Source organism: Leopardus geoffroyi, chromosome C2, assembly GCF_018350155.1.
Source record: "Leopardus geoffroyi isolate Oge1 chromosome C2, O.geoffroyi_Oge1_pat1.0, whole genome shotgun sequence".
Lineage (NCBI taxonomy): Eukaryota > Metazoa > Chordata > Mammalia > Carnivora > Felidae > Leopardus > Leopardus geoffroyi.
In genome coordinates this window covers 113,288,355-113,308,382 of record NC_059333.1, presented here as the reverse complement: position 1 = coordinate 113,308,382, position 20,028 = coordinate 113,288,355, and the positions used below count along the sequence as shown (strand labels likewise).

Sequence of the window (20,028 nt, the reverse complement as noted above, 5' to 3'; positions counted from 1 at the left end):
TTTGGATCAAGTCCGTAAATATTGGTTGGCTTCTGATGAGATTAGGTGCCCTTCAGATCTCTATAAAGAAAATTAAAATATAATCTATATAATCTATTACATCAAATAAATATAAACAAATAAAATTAAATAAATAAAATATAATCTATTCCATTACAATATGTTCAAAGATTGTTGTAACATTGAAGATGTCAAGGCTTGTCTTGGTGCCCATTAAAATGTAAGCTCCATGAGGTCAGGGAGTCTGCTGTAGGCCAACTCCTGAGCATCATCTAGAATTATGGTGGGCACATGGTATGCAATGAGTCTTTACTGAATTAATGAATGACTGAAATATGTCCAATATGGGAAGAAGATTTCATTTACCCTCTGTATCAGGATGGAAACATTCCTTATTTAGAGGAAGCCTTCTATGAGCTTATCTACCAAACCATTGACCCTAGCGCCGAACTCACTGGGAAGATCCTATAAGCAATGGGTGAGTCTTGCTTTCCAGCCAGGTATCTTTCCCACAGTAAAGGAGAACTTGACATATTGCAAGTCTGCTTGGTGTAAATTGTTGCTGTAGTATAGTGACTATGTGAAGATCAGTGCGTGTGATCCTGAAAAATTGAGAATCAGATTTTCTGTGCCAGTGACTACACCAAAGTACACAGTCTCCTTTGGGCCAAGTCTGAACTGCCAAATAGCTAATGGTTTTTCTCTGACATCTTGAGTTCGACAACAGATATTACGTAATTGAGTAGAAGCCACCTTCCCTGTATGTTTATTTTCTTATCTGAGAGATGAAGGGTCAGAACATGATATCCGAGGCCTTTGATGCTTTTCAGAAACAACAGAAGGAAGACTTCAGAGTTGAATAAAAACCCAGCAATTTAATTCAGGCTGTGTCAAGACAGAGCATTTCAAAGGAGTCAAAAATTGATCAGATCCAAAAGCATATAACCAACATTTAACTTTGCCTTTAAAAGAACAGGTGGATTGGGAAGCTTTGTGGCAAACTTAGTTTTTCTGGGAATTAATATAGTTATTATTATGATAAAAATAAGGCTAGTAAATTACTTACTAGGTTTGTACTTTTTTCTTCTACCAACTAGCACCCTAGAAAACTCCCCATGGAGGAGCCAGAAGATTTAATTAAAAGAATTTTAAAGACCTGATGGAGGGAACTTAATCCCATATGATACTCAGGAAGCTGAGAATTTTATATAGTTTGTTAGTGGGTAATTTTGGGGGAAAGATAGGATCCTTGCCCCCTAGACTTTTATGAGGCAATGCATTTTTCAACATTCAGGGACTTTCTGGGTTTAGTACCAGAATGTGGCAGCAGACTTGAAGCTAATTTGACATCCCAAGTAGTAAATAGAGCCCATCCTTTATAGTATCCACTCTGAAATGTGAGGACGATCATATAATTTACTGTCCAAACCAGGTCACTTAAGTAGGAAGTGTCCACTTAGGTAGTGCAAAATTGTACTATTTACAATTAAGCCCAACCCTGTCCCAGGATGTATGGTCATTTTACCCAGTGGAATTCAAAATTGTGCAGCAAAATCACCTGGAGGGCTTGTTAAAACACAGATTGCCAAGCTCCACTCCCAAAGTTTCATAATTCAGTAGTTCTGGGGTAAAAAATTTGCATATCTAACAAGTTCCCTGGTGATGTTGATGCATCTTGTCTTGGGACACTTTAAGAACGACTTTTCTACCTAGAAGAGCTTGGCACTCTTGCACTGATGGTGTAATTTTCATTTGAAAGAAACTCTCCTTATTGTTCAGTCATCCTCTATTAGGCAGTCTTCTGCAAGTGCAGATACCCATGAGGAAGGTGGCAGAGTAAGCTCATGTTGGCATCAGCCTGTCATCTCTGGACTGGTCTGTTATTGGTATGCCAGAGACTGCCCATGCTGGCAGGTTGAGACAGCTAACTTTCAAGGAAATGCGGAAACCGAATGAAATAAATGTGACTTATGGTTTCTTACCATAAAGGCATTGGCCTAGGAAGCTTCAACACCTAAATTCACTCTGAAGGCAACAATATTCCTCTGTCCACACTTGACTTCAGAAGCATCTTAGATCTAGTGGCAAATAACCTTGACTGTTTTTTTCTTCCTTCCCTCTTCCCTCTCTCCTTCCTTCCTCCCATGCCCCCTTCTTCTCTTTTCCACTGGTCTTATATATAATTACATATACATTTACCTTGAGGTCTTTATGATAGTGAAAACAAAATGATGTCAGCCCATATTTACCCAATGCTTCCTGTCTTACTGTGTTAAAGACTTGACATGCATGATCAATTTGAGTCCTATAGCCGTTTTGTACTGATGTTATCAGCTTTACATCAGGGAATGGGACTCAGGGAGCTTGGTGGCCTGGCCTCCTAGAAGGTAGTTACTTAGTAACTGGCTGCTTAGTGTATGGATTCGTTGTTTTTTCCTTGTGGAAAGTCTTTTTGTTTTGTTTTAATTAATTTATTTACTTTTTAAATTTTATTTTTTTGATTTACATCCAAATTAGTTAGCATACAGTGCAACAATGATTTCAGGAGTAGATTCCGTAATGCCCCTTACCCATTTAGCCCATCGCCCCTCCCATGCATTAGCTGTTTTAATGTGGCACCCCCCACCTTGAGTCTTCTGCCTTTGAGAGACTTTTTTTTTCCTTAATGTTTTTTTTAAATGTTTATTTTTATTTTTGAGAGAGAGAGCGCTAGTGGGAGAGGGGCAGAGAAAGAGGGAGACAGAGGACCCAAAGCCAGCTCTGTGCTGAGAGCAGAGAGCCCAATGTGGGATTTGAACTCATGAGATCATGACCTGAACCGAAGTCAGATACTCAACCGACTGAGATACCCAGGTGCCCCAGGAGAGATTTTAATTTCTATTGCCGCCTTTCCCCCAACCCAACTGTTGTACTCTATTTAAAGATGTCAGAGATAGGGGCGCCTGGGTGGCTCAGTTGGTTGAGCGTCCAACTTTGGCTCGGGTCATGATCTCGCAGTTAGTGAGTTCAAATCCCACATCGGGCTCTGTGCTGACAGCTCAGGGCCTGGAGCCTGCTTCTGATTCTGTATGTCCCTCTCTCTCTGCCCACCCCTGCTCTGTTTCTCTCTCTCTCTCTCTCTCTCTCTCTCTCAAAAATAAATAAACATTGGGGCGCCTGGGTGGCGCAGTCGGTTAAGCGTCCGACTTCAGCCAGGTCACGATCTCGCGGTCCGTGAGTTCGAGCCCCGCGTCGGGCTCTGGGCTGATGGCTCAGAGCCTGGAGCCTGTTTCCGATTCTGTGTCTCCCTCTCTCTCTGCCTCTCCCCCGTTCATGCTCTGTCTCTCTCTGTCCCAAAAATAAATAAACATTGAAAAAAAAAATTAAAAAAAAAATAAATAAACATTAAAAACAAATTTAAAAAATGATGTCAGAGATAGTTTTATGTTTTAAGTATAACTTCCCCCCTAATATGTGTGCCTGATACTAGGTCGAACATTGTTATAGCCAGAGAATTATAAATACTATCCTCCAGGGGTGCCTGAGTAGCTCAGTTGATTGAGCAACTGACTTCAGCTCAGGTAGCGATGTTTGTGATCTCATGATCTTATGATCTTGTGATCAGTTTGTGAGTTTGAGCCCCACATGGAGCTCCCTGCTGTATGTGGTCGGCTCCCTGCTCCAGGTCCTCTTCAGATCCTCTGTTCCCTCCTTTTTCTCTGTCCCTCTCTTGCTTGTGCTCTCTCTCAAGAAATAAACATTTAAAAAATTAATTAAAAAAATACTATCCTACAAATGCATGGTTGAGGATGAAAGCAGTCCAAGAGGATTTTAGGACCTGCTGATTGGTGATTGGGTAGGGTGCGGTGGAAGGGGAGGGAGCAGGTGTAGCAGTGGTAAGTTTGGGCTGATTGAAACCCTGTGGCCTTCGGGAGCTGCCATGAATGGAGTACCAGTGCCTTGCATGTGCTCAAGGGCTCAGGCTCATGGTGAGATCAGCTGGATGGTCTTCGTCAGGGTAGTGAATGCTCTTTACATGCTTCTTCAAGTGTGAGGTGGACACTATAATATCTCAGTCAATGGCAATTCTTTCCCCACACCCTGCCCACTTCCCCTTATTGGGTCTTCATGCTTTGAGTATCTCATTTGTGCCCTCATTTCTTCCTTAGCACACTATAATGGATGTGATAACTTAGTTTATGTGTATGTTACCAGTTGTGTATGTGTGTGCATATGATTATTGTGTATTTATGGATTTTATTGGAGTATAAAATTTGTAGGCTCAAAAATGATGAAAGTATGTTATTCTGATATTTTATGGTGAGTATATTATGTTTTCTTGTTTTTTTATAACTTAACAGTGATATTTAAGTTTTGTAGTGCTAAAATTGTTTTCAAGTCTGTTTTTCTTAAGAAGAATACGTGAACTACAATGTGTGTGTGTTTTTTTAAACCAGTGTGATTTTTGATTGATTTTCTCCATAGGATTAGGCGTACTTTACCAAAAAAATTATTTCTGGGGGTACCTAGGTGGCTCAGTCAGTTGAGCATTGAACTCTTGATTTTGACTCAGGTTGTGATCTCTGGGTTTGTGGGATCCAGCCCTACATTGGGCTCCACGCTGACAGCGTGGAGCTTGCTTAGAATTCTGTTTCCCTCTCTCCCTGCCCTTCCCCTGCTTTCTCTCTCTCTTCATGAAAAGAAATAACAACTTAAAAAAATATTTCTGGACTAGATGGATTGCATGAGATTGGTTGAATATGGTCACATTGTAGAATTGCCCTCTGTGTAATTTAAATTCCGAATGTTTAAAATATTTGAAATAATTTAGCTGATTAGTCATAAACCATAGTAACATATTAACTCAATTTTTTTGCTATGCATAGGTGTTTTTGTAGCTTATAACTCTCTTTAAGGGCAAATAAATACCTTACTAGATATCAGTAGGGTTACGTTATGCCAACACCAGCAAAGACACAGGCTTTTACCTTTATGAGTATATGTCCATACAGGTAATAACTATGTTTTCTGTGGACTCATGCAAGTACAAACAAACATTCACAATGACTTATATGTGTAGTAATAATAGATTGTATAGTTCTTAGAGGCAATTTTGATATACGTTTACAACCTTTAAAAATGTTTGTCCTACATAAATACCTTTTAGGCACTCTCTTTGATGTGTCTTCTCCACAGAATAACCCAAATTGGAAATCCTAAGTAGTCATCAATGATAAAATTTCAGATTTGGATCCCAGACTCAGTATGAGCAAATATAATCCCATAGCAACCAATTATAGCGCTCAAACAAAAAGCGACTTACTAAGAATGGGGAATCATCTAGTGTTACCGGGCATTCTTGCCACCCAGCGCACAGATCATTTCTGTTCTCATAACACCACTCATACGCGCTCACGTTATCTCACAGAAAATCTGTTTCCTTACCTGTCTGCAGCCCTTGGACTGTGAGTCAAACAGCATTCATTTCAGAATACGTCTCAATATACACTCCAGAGAAAGTCTGTTACACGCAGAGTTCTTGCTCATCTTGAAGAACAGATGAGAATCAGGAACTTGACAGAAACCACAAAATAATGGGTCTCCTGTCACAGCTGAATCGGTCAGTCAGAATTTACTCACTGCTGCCAGGAAATGGAAACAGAAGAGAGATGTTTGGATCTCTGTGGGTGTCAGGCTGGCCTTGGTGCTGCTACTTTTCCTTCAGTGATCCAAAGTAACCCTGGCTTCCCCCCCCCCCGGCCTTCTTGAAATTTTCTACTTTTTTCAACATCACCACATCATTTGGCTAGTGAAGAGCTAGGCAACAATCTAAATAGATTTTCTTCTTAATCTTTGCCAGATCAACTTGTGGTAGTCCACGGTGGCAGCTGTGGTGGGTAAGACATGGTTCTGTCTGAAATACACTGGTAGGAGGAACTTGGCGACAGCTGCCCAGTGTAACTAGCTGCTCACAAATAGGTGGTGATTGGGGTGACCTGGAAATGCAGAATCAGCATTGGAGTAAATAAGCATTTTGACACCAGTGGCCACATGTGTTAGATAAGAGGTGCTGCCGTTGTCACTTGTTCTCCACATTAATTTTTCCATATTTGAGCATTACTGACAGATCAGGAGTAGTACTTCAGGTAAACACATCGCTTGTTGACGTTTTGCTTGGCTTGTGCTGTTTGGAAGGCGAGAGGCAGGACCCACTTCCTATTTTTAGTTCAAGTTACCTGGTATACTTTGTCATGTCCTGAAGAGAGTTCCAGTACCTTTCCTATCGAACTAGAGTGTGCAGTTAGATTGAGAAGCACTCAGTGTTTGGGTGCAAAGCCCTTATCAAAGTGTGACTCAGTACCGGATAAGAAAGAAAGAAAACCATGACCTCTAATGTCCTTTATAAGACGCCTGAATACCAGGTGTGTTCACTCAGGTTGTTCTATTGCCAAATTATGGGCTCATGGTTTCGCTTATAAAGTTCAGTCACAATAAATGTTAGCACTTGTTTATATGCTTCTGATAAACCAGGTGCTGTTCTAGATACTTCGTACGTACTATGTGGTAAGCAGTGTCCCAGACCCTGGAGATGGAGTTGTGACTCAGACCCAGGTCTCTTCCCTCATGAAGCACGGTTTCTTTTCTTGTTTTGTGCCTCACAAACGATTGGTCCTTCATACTCTCAGCAGAGGCCCCAGGGGACCCACACATGGTTTAGGGAGACTGCCCACTATGGTCTGCATGAGGGATCCATTCTTCTGTGCCGGTCGGGGCCCGTGCAGTGCTCGCTGCTGCCTGGACTGCTGGGGCTAAGAACACCTGTGTGCGTGTAGGCTCCAGGCTCGTTGGCTTCAGCTGCAACGAGCTGTGGTGGGTAAATACATGGAGGTAGGGACTAGCCTTCAGAGCCTGGTTATTATTACCAGGCGCACTACAGAGCCCTTTGGATGTAAACATGACGCTGATTAAATGGATGATTTGGCACTAATAGTCTCTTAGCTGCAGCTCTGAAGACTTCCCTGATTTATAGCTGGAGGCACTGTTTATTCTCGCAGTCCCAGAAGCACCCGTTAATTGTCCCCTTGCTCTCTTATGCTGCTTGTAATCGCCATGGAGTGCACTACATACCTGTTACTGAGGGTGACTGGGAGGAAATATAGTTAAATTCACTGGACCTGCTTGTTTTCCTCCCGGTACCAGGTCTTGCAAAGTCCAAGGCCAAGGAGATTGCCCTATATAGGTGGTCATGTAATGGCTGGTAGTCTAGATAAGTGAGGTAGATGGTGTGTAAGACCCAGAGGGATGAAGAAATGATGAAGTAGGGAGCTCGTGGCCCACCCATGGGGTCAGCTGCCACGGCTGGAGCTTGTCAGGGTCCAGCGTTGCCTCATCTGTGGATGACCCAGTGCTGAGTGTATGGCCTGTTCTAAATGTGTTTTATGTGTTCCAACTCGCTGAGTTCTCACAACTCGGTGAGCTGGGTGGGTTCCATTCCTATCCCCTCCCCCACCTTTTTTCTTAATAGATGAGGAAACAGGCACAGCAATCCTAAGTAAGTTTCCACAGTTCCTCCAGCTGGGATTTGGACTCTGGCAGAGCAGTTCTTGGATCTTGTGCTCTTGACTGTACTTTTAGGTCTCCCCCGATTTTGCACGTTGTTATCTAAATCAAAGACTTTTCAGATTAATGTAAGTCTAAACAAAACCTGACTTGTGGGAAGCCCGTTTGTGGCATTTGTCTATACTTGTATTGGCAGGTAGCAGGGCAAGATGGCATGGAGAGGACAGCTGGGGACTCAAGTGGAACATTCATTGCCAAAGACTGGATCAAACCACAGATGCACACTCACACACTCAGCTCAGAAGCACTTTCTTTGTATTAGATCCTTTTACAGCCAATTCACATGGGAGCCATTTGAGGGGTAACCATGCCTGTGTTTACAGTGAGAAAATAGAGCCACAGCAAACTTAAGTTGTCCAAGCTAGTAGGTGGCAGGACTGGACTTTGCAGCTGGCCTTCAGAGCCACAGTCAAGGATTCCTTCCCCAGCCCTGTGAGTGTTTTTTAGAATCAGATGAATAGAGAACACAGATTTGTTAATTCACGAAGCATCTGAGAGTCCGGTACACCGGGACTGTCCTTGTTGGGAACACAAAAAAAGTGTATTTTCTCATCAAAAATCGCTGAGTGTAATCGCACCACATTTTAGTGTGAGATGAGGAACGCAAAGAGAATGATGGCAGGCAGATGGCAGACTCCAGATGCCAGGGCCAGTGGTAGAGGCAGAGGGTAAGGCTTGGAATTGAGGGAAGATGAACATGTAAGCATCCAAGAAGAACTTGGTGAGTTATCTGTTCATCTTGTGTTCTTAAGACTGCATGTCTCAAGACAAATTGCCTTAGTAAAGTTTTGGGCCATAGGACCCAACTGATGGCGGCAAGGCCAGGTCTTGTGATTCATCTTTTCATGGTTGGGAGACTGTTGAAGGAAATACCCGGAGCTGCTACCTCTTCCTGCCCCCGGCCTCTGGACTGTCCCATTTGCCCTCTGCTTACCTAGCAGTTCTGATCTTTTTTTGTTGTTGTTTTGTTTTGTTTTAATGTTTATTATTTTTGAGAGAGAGAGAGGCAGAGGCGAGTGCAATTGGGGGAGGGTGAGAGAGAGAGAGAGAGAGAGAGAGAGAGACGGAGAATCTGAAGCAGGCTCCAGGCTCTGCACTGCCTCTCAGCACAGAGCCTGATGCGGGGCTTGAACTCACAAACTGCAAGATCATGTCCTGAGCTGAAGTGGATGCTTAACTGACTGAGCCACCCAGGCGCCCCAGTTGTGACTCTTTTGAAGTCATTGTTTGTTTCTATATCTGACTGGCCATCAACATCACCTGGTGAGCTTTAAAAATGCAAATTCCAAGACACTGCGTCAAATAAAATCAGAATCCTTGTGGTTTTGGTTGAGGAATCTATATTTTCAAATGTCTTCTGGTAAATCTGAAATGTGGCCAAGTGTGAGCATCCCTGCCTTCCTGTTTTGGAGCCTCTGATCATATAACACTTGGAGGAACTTTCATCTTCTGGGCAGATGCCCTACCTCTAGACCTGTTTTTCTGTTCAGCTCACTCCAGCTGTTGGGGTCCCCTTATAAGTTGTTGCTCTGGCTTTGGACACCCATGCAGATGTCTGCCCTGAGAGCAGAAATTTTGATGATCAGAGTACCAGGAGGGTGGTGGTAATGAGGTGAGCATTCATAGACGTAGTGAGAGAGAAAGACTAGAGCAGCCAAAGAGGGGGCGAAACCCAAGGAGGAAGGAAGGGTATCAAAAGGAGGCTTATGCAATGAAAACAATGTTGTCTGACTTCTCCTGAGGCCTTTTATATTTTATATTTTTGTTTTTATAGTTTTATATTTCCGATCACTTCTCTCACCGGTTTTTTTTCTGCACTGGGTGCAAATGAATGATGTAAATCTGTTCTTATACTGTCTGCTGTTACTCCCTCTTAGCAGAAAAGTCTTAAGAGTGGAGTCTTCCTTTTTCTGTGCACCTCACTGTGTCACCTAGGTTTTGGAAACTGGCCCCAGCCATCCCAGAATGTGGAGTTATGGGAAATATGGGCACATTTGTGGATGACTCAGCCTATTTCAACGCAGGAGTGCAGATTGGCCCTGCCACCATTTTGTATTTCCTTGAGGTGTATCCTGGGCATTTTGTGGATATGCTTAAATGTGAAGATGATCTTGTACAGGTATTTCTCTCTTGGAATTGGAAATAAGTGTATTATTAAGGTTTGCAAAAGTGTTTTATCCTGACAAACTATTGATCATATCATTATGTATTTTTAAAATTAGATGTTTGTTATATTCAGCACCACTAGATACCAGACTCAATACAAATATTAATGATCATATTAATAATAATAAAATAATAAGTAGGTAGAGGTCATGTGCTCTGCTTTCAGGATTCTTGCTATCAAAAAAAAAAAAAAAGAAACAAAAAGATTAAAAAAATGTTTTCTTCTGTACTGTTTGATTTATGCTGTATAATTCTGTGTTCCTGCAGCCCCTTCCCATTTCCTTTTTGGAACCCAAAGAGTACTGTATGACTTCATCCTGATAAATCTTTTTCTCAGAACTCTTCACATACCCTCGAGATGATGGCTACTACCACCCACATTCTCACAGACACATTTACATTTCCTTTCTCCAACATTGTTTCCAGGCTGGACTCTGTCTTTTCAGGACTAAGAATGGTTATATATAAATATCCCTTGTGTATTCGTACTACAAATAGAGTGGGATTAACATAATCCCCAAACATGTCTGTTATTGTTTCCAGTCAGTTTCCATCCAGCTTGTTGTCAGCTGTCCTTAAAAGCTGACTTTGTTTCTTCTTGGTTCCATAAATGTCCTGTTTTTTCCTTATCCCAAAATCTTTAAATAAGTACAGAAACAACTTTATTGTTAGTGCTTTATCCCAGATTTTCCTCATTTGCTTCTTTGCATGGTAACACACACTTGTGCACTTTGCTTTTTCTCCACATGCTGTCTTGGGGACTTAATCATATTAGCCTGGTAGAAATTCCTTGTTCTTTTTTCATAGCTCTTTAGTATTCCATAATTTATTTATTTGGTCCCTATTGATCGGCCCTTAGATAAGTAAGAACATTTTCAATGAATTTATTTTAAGCATAGCAGCTATTTACTGGGTTACATCATTAAAAAAAAATGTTGGGGTGCCTGAGTGGCTCAGTTGGTTGAGCATCTGACTTTGGCTCAGGTCATGATTTCACAGTTCATGAGTTCGAGCTCCAGTCAGTTTACGAGTTTGAGCCCCATTTCGGAATCTGTGCTGACAGCTCAGAGTCTGGAGCCAGCCTTGGATTCTTTTTCTCTCTTTGCCCCTCCCCCACTTGTGCGCGCGCTGTTGCTCTCTCTCGCTCGCTCTCTCTCAAAAACAAACATTAAAAAATAAAAGTTTTTGCTGGCAAGTGGTTTATAGTTGTGTGTGCATGTTGGGGTGTGTGAATACATGTGGGATACTACTGGACATTGAGAAATCTATTGATAAGAATTAGGATGTTAGTAAAAGGCCCTGTATGAACATTATATGAATTTACAGAGATATTTAAAGGAAGTAGGTTTGGAAGTGGCTCTCTGAAGGAGATGGTCTTTGGTTCTTACTAAATGGCTTTTTTATTTACAAATTGGGGTGAATTTCAATCTGGGATTTAAAAACATGGTGACAGCGAGGGTACCGTGGATAGAAAGTCAGCAAAGGTGGAGTGGGCCACAATGTGGAGGGTTCTAACTGTCATGCTGAGGAGGGAGGTCATAATTGAGAATGCCATGAATTTTTTGTTTTGTAGTAAAATGATTGTTGATCTACTTTAAAAAGTATAACCTGGCAGGAAAACTGAGTACAGACATGGCCTTTTTGTGTTTCTCTGTGTGAAGCATTAAATCCTGCCCAAGTCAGTGAATTGGTTTAGAGTGGTGGAGTGGTAGGAATTATGCCATTGAAACATACTTAGCCGGTTTTATTTGAAAACAATGCTTTTTGTTATTTTTTAACTTCTTGAAATGAGTGAATTACATGGCAGTTGTGTACTTAGGTCTGAGAGTTATATTGGAGAAACAGACTTTTGGTACAATATGTCCACCTTCTGGTAGGATGACAGAAGTGACAGTTTATAACATGCATTGATATACACAATATTTACATATTGTGTAGATACTCTATGAAACCTCACTTGGGGGTGGCACTAATGGTGAGTTATGTGTTGAATACCTTGTCCCAATTAGTTGAAATGCTCAAAAAGATTTTCTGCGTTGCTGGTGTTAGATTGTGTTTGACCTTAAGAATCAGAAGGAATGAATTTCAGTTGATGTTATTAGCAAACAGTCGACATGGAGAACTTTAACTGTTAAAAGAAAACAAAAACTTCGGTGCGTGTATTTCCTCTTCTCTGTATATCTTGGAAAGATAATGAGGAAGTAGAAGAGGGCATTTTTTTACCCCATCACCGCTTCTCTGCAATGCACCATTTCTGATAATCATCATTCTGCTTCCGTCTGCCCTTAAGACTTGCCTCAGTGGTCACTTTTCTGGAAGTGTCCCTGATACCTTGGTGGTGGTAGTATTTATCCCATGTGGCCTGTGTTTTTAAAACCTGCCCCGGCTAGCATGGGCTGTGGCTGTACTTGCTGGTTTGTTTGGGTTGCCCCAGTGCCCACTGCCATAGTAGGTGCTCAGAAGTGCGTGTTGAGTGAATGTGTGTTTCTAAAATATGGGGAGGCATCCCCTACAGGATGCTCTAATTCTGTAGGTAAAAAGTTAGCTGATGTAATTAATCTAAAACAAGGACTGTGACTATTTTTAATAATATTATCCTAGGGGTATCGTGTAAGTACTTGCTTCTGCATGGTTTTGAACTCCTTTTTGTAGGTTTCTGAGCCCCTGATCTGTATATTGATTCATCCTAGGTCAGGTGATTGAGAGGATTTATAAGACCATGTATTTAGTGCTGTAACTGCTCAGCTCTTTAGTAAATTGTTAGAACAGGTTAGGAAAATGAGCCTTGAGAAATCTTGAGAGTGGAATCATCGAGCAGGAATGAGACTTAAGAATGTAGAGAATTACTTCATTTCTGTTAGATAAACTTTCCCAGAGTTCTGATAAACCGATTGTACTTGCTCATGCTGTGTGTGATGTGTGTGGGAGGAGCTCATCCTAGCCAGTTTAGGGGAAGGCTTTGTGGGTAGTCTTCAGAGAATTTGAGCCTAACTGAAGTCAGAGGAAGTGTTGTGGGTGATCGCATGCAGTTTCTTTTTTCCAGTTTTCGCCCAAAGCGTAGGCCACACCTGAAAGTATGCCGTGTCCGTTTCTCTGCCCAGCACGCCAATGTTAGCTGAACATATTTGTTTGTCCTTCTGGAATGTGTGAGGATTGTGTGATTGTCCCTGGCAATTTAATTTCCTCAGCAGCAGGACTGAGAAATTCTTTGTGGTTTTAGGCAATTCATGCTGTAGAGAGCTGCATATCTCTTTAGTTAATAATTTGAGCACAGCAGTGATTCTCCCTCTGTTTTGTGTGGACCAGTCGGCGTAATCATAACAAAAGAGTCAGTGTGGCCAAGTTTCTGTGTTTTGTACTTGCTGCTACCCTATGATCCTCAAGGATCACTAGGCGTGTTAAATGAGGACATTTGGCTAGGCTCCTGTGACTTCATCATGACCTGAAGGCTAGTTTGGAACCTCTGTTCGTCTCGAACAGGGTGGGGCTTCATCAGCCTCTTTCAGAAGCCTTACAGACTTCCTGCAGGTGGCGTTGATCTAATCCTGCTGTGAAAGTTAGCTGACACCTCGCCCTCTTGTGGCTCTGCCTCCTGACCAGCCTGTTGAGTGTCTCCATGGAAGCCTTTGCCTGAGAAGGGCGAATGCAGCCTCTGTCTCAAATGGGTTGAAATCCTCCCAATCATAAATTTTGCTCTTAATAGTTGATAGGGCTAAGAAAGATACATGGTGGTCTTGCTGTGAAAGAAAGAATTTAGACTAGAATTAGATAATGTGTTCCTTCATTAAGCAAAAGCAAACAAAAATACTCCATTTGGGTAGGCTATGTTCTTTCTTGTGGCATTATGCAAAACTGCTAGCAACAGATACTAACCTAGAAAACATCATCCACACTTCCAGGAAGCATCCATTAGAGAGTTTTTGTTGACTCCAGGGGTTCAGTTTTCGTTAGTAAACTTGGTGGAAGAAGCTTCACGTTGGGGGCTTCTTGTTGATGTGATGACTGGATTCCTTGAGTTCTTTTCCCTTGTCCTAAGTAGCTTGTTTAACTAAAATATAAAAATCATAACAAAATCATAATGTAGACACAAATTTTGTTATGTGTCACTAGCATGGGGGCCATATGTCCTGGTTTGCCCACACTGTGCTTGTATACACCTGTTGTGTCAGCTCCATAAGTGAAACTTAAACTCTCTAAAGTATCCAGGTCTTGACAGTGAGTTATATGCTCATCTTAATTATGAGAGAATGAAATGATCAAATAAGCATGATTGATAGGCTTCACTTAACATCCTCTTCTCTCAATAGTGTTGTCTTTCATGTTTATTAGATAAATTATTGGAGCTTTGGTTGAGAGACCTTCTCAACTTAAAACCAAGCTTTCTCTGCAGTATTGATGGAGTTTATTCCTGTTAATTACATTTGGTGGCATAAATAATTAGCAAGGATTTCGGTAGTATCAGTAGTAACCTTGAGGTATTTCGTTTCGGTATTGAGCCATGATTAAGACCAGAGCTTCTGGAATCACATTGGCAGAGTCTGGACCCAAGAAACCGCATTTTTGAACTGTGTGACCTTGGAAATATTATTGAACCTCTTCATTTCTAACATGGGGGTAATGCTAGGGCTTCCTCGTGTTTTGGGGATGAAATGGGTGGATTTAGGACTAAGAACAGTGCTTGGTGCATAGGGAGTACCCAATAAATGTTAGTTTTATTTCATTAGAAAATAATTATTCAGTGTTGGGGCACCTGGGTGACTCCTCTGGTTGAGCATCAGACTTGATTTTGGCTGAGGTCAGGATCTCAAAGTTCATGAGATTGAGCCCCATGTTGGGCTCTGTGCTATCAGCACAGAGGTTGGGATTCTCTTCCTCCCTCCCTCTCTGCCCACCCCCCCCTTGCTTGCTCTTTCTCAAAATAAATAAACTTAAAAAAAATAACCATTCAGTGCTAAAAGTACTAGAAAATAGTTTGCATGGGACTGGGAAGGAGCAGAAAACTCAAGGCCTCAAGCAGTAATGCCATTAGTTTAAAGTCCTGGTAGTGGCTGATTTTCTTCCCTCAGTGTGACACACGGTTGGGATTCAGGTCTGTCTTGCTCCCAAATCTTTGCTTGTCCCTGAGACCACACAACCTCCCTCTGGGTCTGAGCTAAGCTGAGTGTAGGGCCAGGTGGGACAGAGACATGGACTGGCCGTATCTGAGGGTGGATGGGCAGAATTGGGTGCAGGGTTGTTAATGGGAGTGAGGGAAGGAGGGGCTGGTAGGATGACTCCGATTTCTGGTTCAGGTGCCTGGGTGGGTGGTGGTGCTGTTAATTGAGTTTAAGGGTAAGGTGCCTTCCTGACATGGGAAGAGAAAGTGATGCAGTCCCTGTAGCCGAGTGGACTCCCTGGCTTCTAACCTGCTATTATCCCTTCACTTCCCAGCCATGTTTCCTTAAGCATGTCTTAGTTTCCTCATCTGTAAAGTGGAGATAATAGCTACTTCTTGTTGTGGGAAGTAAAAATTTTATGTAAAGTCCTTGGGACAGTGATTGGGTAAGCATTATGTAAGACTTAGTCATCATTATTATTATCTTTATTTTATTTTTTATTTAAAAATATTTTTTTTTAACATTTATTTTGAGAGACAGAACGTGAGCAGGGGAGGGGCAGAGAGAGACGGAGACACAGAATCCGAAGCAGGCTCCAGGCTCTGAGCTGTCAGCACAGAGCCCGACGTGGGGCTCAAACTCACGAACCAGGAGATCATGACCTGAGCTGAAATCGGCTGCTTAACCAACTGAGCCACGCTTGCACCCCTTTATTATCTTTATTTTTTTAATTTTTTAAATTTCTTTTCACTTTAGGATTTCATTTATTTGAAATGTGTACTATAAGATTATCTTTCAAGAGAAAAGACAGGTAACACATGTTTTTGTACCAGAAAGTATCCATGGTAATGTATTGGTTGCTACTTATTATTATTACTTAAACAATGACCTAGTTTAAGTGAGGTAAAATATAACTAGTACATACTAAGCACATAAAAGTGCTCAATAACATTAATTCTTTTTTCCCCCCACTGTTAAGGAATCTGCTATCTATCTACCTATCTATCTATAACTTTACATCCAAATTAGTTAGCATATAGTGCAGCAGTGATTTTAGGAGTAGATTCCTTAGTGCCCCTTACCCATTTAGCCCATCCCCACCTCCCACACCTCCTCCAGTAACCCTCTGTTTGTTCTCCATATTTATGAGTCTCTTATGTTTTTCCCCCTCCCTGTTTTTATATTATTTTTGTTTCCCTTCTCTTATGCTCATCTGTTCTGTGTCTTAAAGTCTCCTATGAGTGAAGTCATATGATATTTGTCTTTCTCTGACTAATTTCACATAGCATAATACCCTCCAGTTCCATCCATGTAGTTGCAAATGGCAAGATTTCATTCTTTTTGATTGGTGACTAATACTCCATTGTATATATATCCCACATCTTCTTTATCCATTCATCCATCGATGGACATTTGGGCTCTTTCCAAACTTTGGCTATTGTTGATAGTGTCTCTATAAACATTGGGGTGCATGTGTCGCTTTGAAACAGCATATGTGCATCCCTTGGATAAATACCTAGTAGTGCAATTGTTGTGTAGTAAGGTAGTTCTATGTTTAGTTTTTCAAGGAACCTACAAACTGTTTTCCAGAGTGGCTGCACCAGCTTGCATTCCCATGTTATCTTTATTTTTAACCTGCTATTTTAAGGGTATCTATTTTAAGGGTAACCTGCTATTTTAAAGTATACATAGCTGTCTTTCAAATAGCATTTGCAGAGAACATATTAGACTTCGAAGTAGGCCTTTTTTTTTTTTTTTAATGTTTGTTTATTTTTGAGAGTGAGAGAGTATGAGCAGGGGAGAGGCAGAGAGAGAGAGAGAGAGAAGGTGACACAGAATCCAAGGCAGGCTTCAGGCTCTGAGCTGCCAGCACAGAGCCAACGTGGGGTTTGAACTCATGAACCACGAGATCACGACCTGAGCCAAAGTCGGATGCTCAACTGACTGAGCCACCCAGGTGCCCTCAAAGTAGGCATCTAATGAAGCTTGCATATAGACTTGGAAGAGGTGAGAATAAAAAAAAACCTGCCTTATTATTTATGACTAATACCTTATCCCTCCCACATTTGTTTAGGCCTTGTTGGTATCTCAAAACCTGGGTTTTTATTTTGCTTGAAACCTTGGACATATTCTCTGTGCGCTGATGGTTTAAGAACCTGGATCAGGGTTCTCAATGTAGGCAGTACTACACAGGAGGCCAGTTTGTCAAATTTGGAGTTGTTGTTATTGTTGCCATTGTTTTGTCTCAGTATTTGGTGGAATGTGATTTTAGAAAACTATCACAGGTTAAGAGACCGAGTCACATTCATTATACTAAATCCATTAGCTCTGGTTACACATGCTGTGTGTTTGTCTGCATATGTGTGTAGGTAAACAAGTCCAGAGTGTTACTGGAAAGTCTCGTTTATAACATTTAAACTCAGACATGGAACAGGAGGCTCTGGGAAATCTGGTGACTGTTCTGGTCCCTTGTTCATAAGTTAGGCTGATTCAATCAGACATGCAGCTCACTGCTGAGAGATGCTGTGGAGACTGTCCACACCTCAGCCACTGGGTATTCTCTGGCATCATTCAGAGAGAAATTGGCCACTTCACTTATATTAAGAACGTTTGCCTATGAAACGGTGTGAAATAAAGGAATTTCCAATTTAAGTCCATATCTTGAGTTTTTAAATAAGAAGAAAAAAGTGTGTGGTCTAACAGCTATGTTATGCCATTTTTGTCATTTTAGATGATTTCTTATCATTGTGGTTTAGAAGATAAACTGAGAATATTCAAAATGTAAGTTGCCATTTGAATACCTGAATTTCTTAATGAATTAAAAATTTTACAGACAGGTCTTATTTCTTCCACTTCAACTCTACTAGGATTTTGTGTACTTTTGAAACTAGAGAAAAATTATTTTTAATTAAAAAATTTTCTGTGTGTCAGTTGGGAAAGAATAGTCAATTTTTGTATCCCCCCCCCCCCCCATGAAATTCATGTGTATTTTACCGTTTACTGTTGGCCTTTTTACATCTCTAAGACAGCTTCTTGTAGGTCTTAATTACTCTTTTCAGACATTTCCATTGTACATTTTTCTAGGCAGCTCTGGGACTGTTTTGTGTGTGTGTGTGTGGTTGGGGGGGTGTGTGCGTGTCCATAGCACTAAAGATGACTCTAGGGAAGGCCTGCCACTTTTTATACATGCTGTATATAGGACACAGGTTTTCTTCAGTTGTTTAATGAATGTTAACCACTAGATGGTACTAGAGGGCTGGGGGGGGGGAGGGGATGTTAAATAATTGCCTCTACCAGATGCTTGTATTATGTTGAAATTTGAAAATGTTGACCTTAAGAAATATTTGCTTTCAAATTTTACTGAATGTTGAAAGATTATTTTATTTTTCATCATGATACGTGTACTCTTTAAATCCTTACCTCCTATGTCCCTCATCCCCCCAACCACCTCCCCTCTGGTAACAATTGGTTTGTTCTCTGTAGTTAAGAGCCTGTTTCTTGGCTTGGCTCTCTCTTTTTTCCTTTTGCTCATGTGTTTTGTTTCTTAAATTCTGCATATGAGTGAGATAGATATTTGTCTTTCTCTGACTCACTTATTTCACTTAGCATTATAGTCTCTAGTAGCTTGCCCTTATTGTTGCAAATGGTAAGATTTCATTGTTTTTATGGTTAATATTCCATTGTGTATATATACCACATCTTCTTTATTCATCTCTTGCTGGACACTTGAGCTGTTCCCATAATTTGGCTATTGTAAATAATGATGCAATAGACATAGGGGTGCATGTATCCCTTTGAATTAGTGTTTTTATATTTTTGGTGTAAACACCCAGTAGTGCAATTCCTGGATCATAAAGTAGTTCTATTTTTAATTTTTAAAGGAAGCTCCATACTGATGCCCACAGTGGCTGCGCCAGTTTGCCTTCCCACCAACAGTACAAGAGGGTTCCTTTCTTTCCACATCCTCACAAACACCTGTTATTTCTTGTGTTTTTGATTTTAGCCATTCTGACAGGTGTGAGGTAATACCTCTTTGTCCTTTTGATTTGCATTTCCCTGATGATGAGAGATGTTGAGCATCTTTTCAGTTGAACGATTATTTTAAATATCCTGTTGCACAATTTTTTTCAACATTGTATGTCCCTAATTCCCTAGTAAGTATTTATTAATTTGCTAGCTATTGTCTTAATGGCTTCTAGTCTGAGGGAAACCAGTATTTATAAAATTGAAGTGATCCCCAAACCTTATTTTGTACTTGTTTTCTGATTTTCTTTCTGTAATATATCACTTTTCGTTATTTTTTCCTAGTAGATCACATTTCCTTGTGGTGATCATACATTTCTTTCTGTTTAGGCTGTGCTGTCTTTGGCGCATGAGTGTGTGTGCATGTGGAGATACAATTTTGCCTTAGCTATTTAATACAAATTTATAGATTTTCATGGTGACTATTACCTTGATTGTTTCGCTGAGAAAATACTGGAATACTATCTGGAAATGAGAATTGAATAGTGTAAATAGTTTAATGAATGTAACAGAGTTAGTAATACACACACCAGAAGATTTCCTACAAGATCAGTTTCTTGAATGTAAGTTTTAGGAATTATAGAAATATTTGTTTTCAGAAAATCTCTGAATATGTTTCTCATCTGCATAAAAGGAAAATTAAGTATGTTACTTACTGCAGCCTGAGAGAATCCTGAAATACTGAATATGATCCTGAAACTTTATGTAAGAAATTCTAGATTTCAAATGATTTTCAATTAATTTGTAAAAACAGCCAAATCGGATTCTTGTTTTCTTCAATATTAATGTAATTTTTTTATTAGTCTCTGAATCTTGCACAATATTTCATATTATTCCTATTGATGTTTATCTTACTAATGTAGATGATTCATTCTTGGTTGGCCCGGAAAGTAATTTTTGTGTCCACGGTGTGGGTATCTATGCAAAACAGAAACATGATAATATTGATTTTTTTGTAACATGACTCTTTAAAATACCTGAATAATGCTTTCTTGCAATTTATTTTCCTAATCCTGTGTGTTAAGATGTCCCATTGATTTACTAAGATCATTTTAGAGAATAAAACCATCATCACTTTAATGTGCCCACTGACTATACAGCAGTCTTATTTTAGAAACATTAGAATGGGATTGAAAATATTTTA

General features: G+C 40.6%; 2 protein-coding genes across 26 annotated transcripts in view; one reads left to right on the top strand and one right to left on the bottom strand.

The window, feature by feature from the left end:
- The window catches only part of MED12L (mediator complex subunit 12L), a 336,555-nt gene that overhangs the window by 175,906 nt on the left and 140,621 nt on the right, over positions 1–20,028 (top strand). The gene's annotated exons all lie outside the window — the stretch shown is intronic.
- The window catches only part of P2RY14 (purinergic receptor P2Y14), a 78,083-nt gene that overhangs the window by 50,493 nt on the left and 7,562 nt on the right, over positions 1–20,028 (bottom strand). For 3 of the 9 annotated variants that reach the window (XM_045503267.1, XM_045503264.1, XM_045503268.1), the window contains exons 1-2: positions 5,425–6,191; positions 5,140–5,195 (exon numbers count right to left, since the gene is read on the bottom strand). Coding sequence is in view for 1 of the 9 variants with exons in the window: in XM_045503270.1 (XP_045359226.1) it covers positions 5,140–5,195; positions 5,425–5,460 (92 nt within the window). In the remaining 8 variants the exon portion in view is untranslated. Of the gene's footprint in view, positions 1–5,139; positions 5,196–5,424; positions 6,461–13,638; positions 13,814–20,028 lie in introns of those variants that run through there. The other 6 variants (XM_045503266.1, XM_045503261.1, XM_045503265.1 and 3 more) reach the window with 4 other exon arrangements.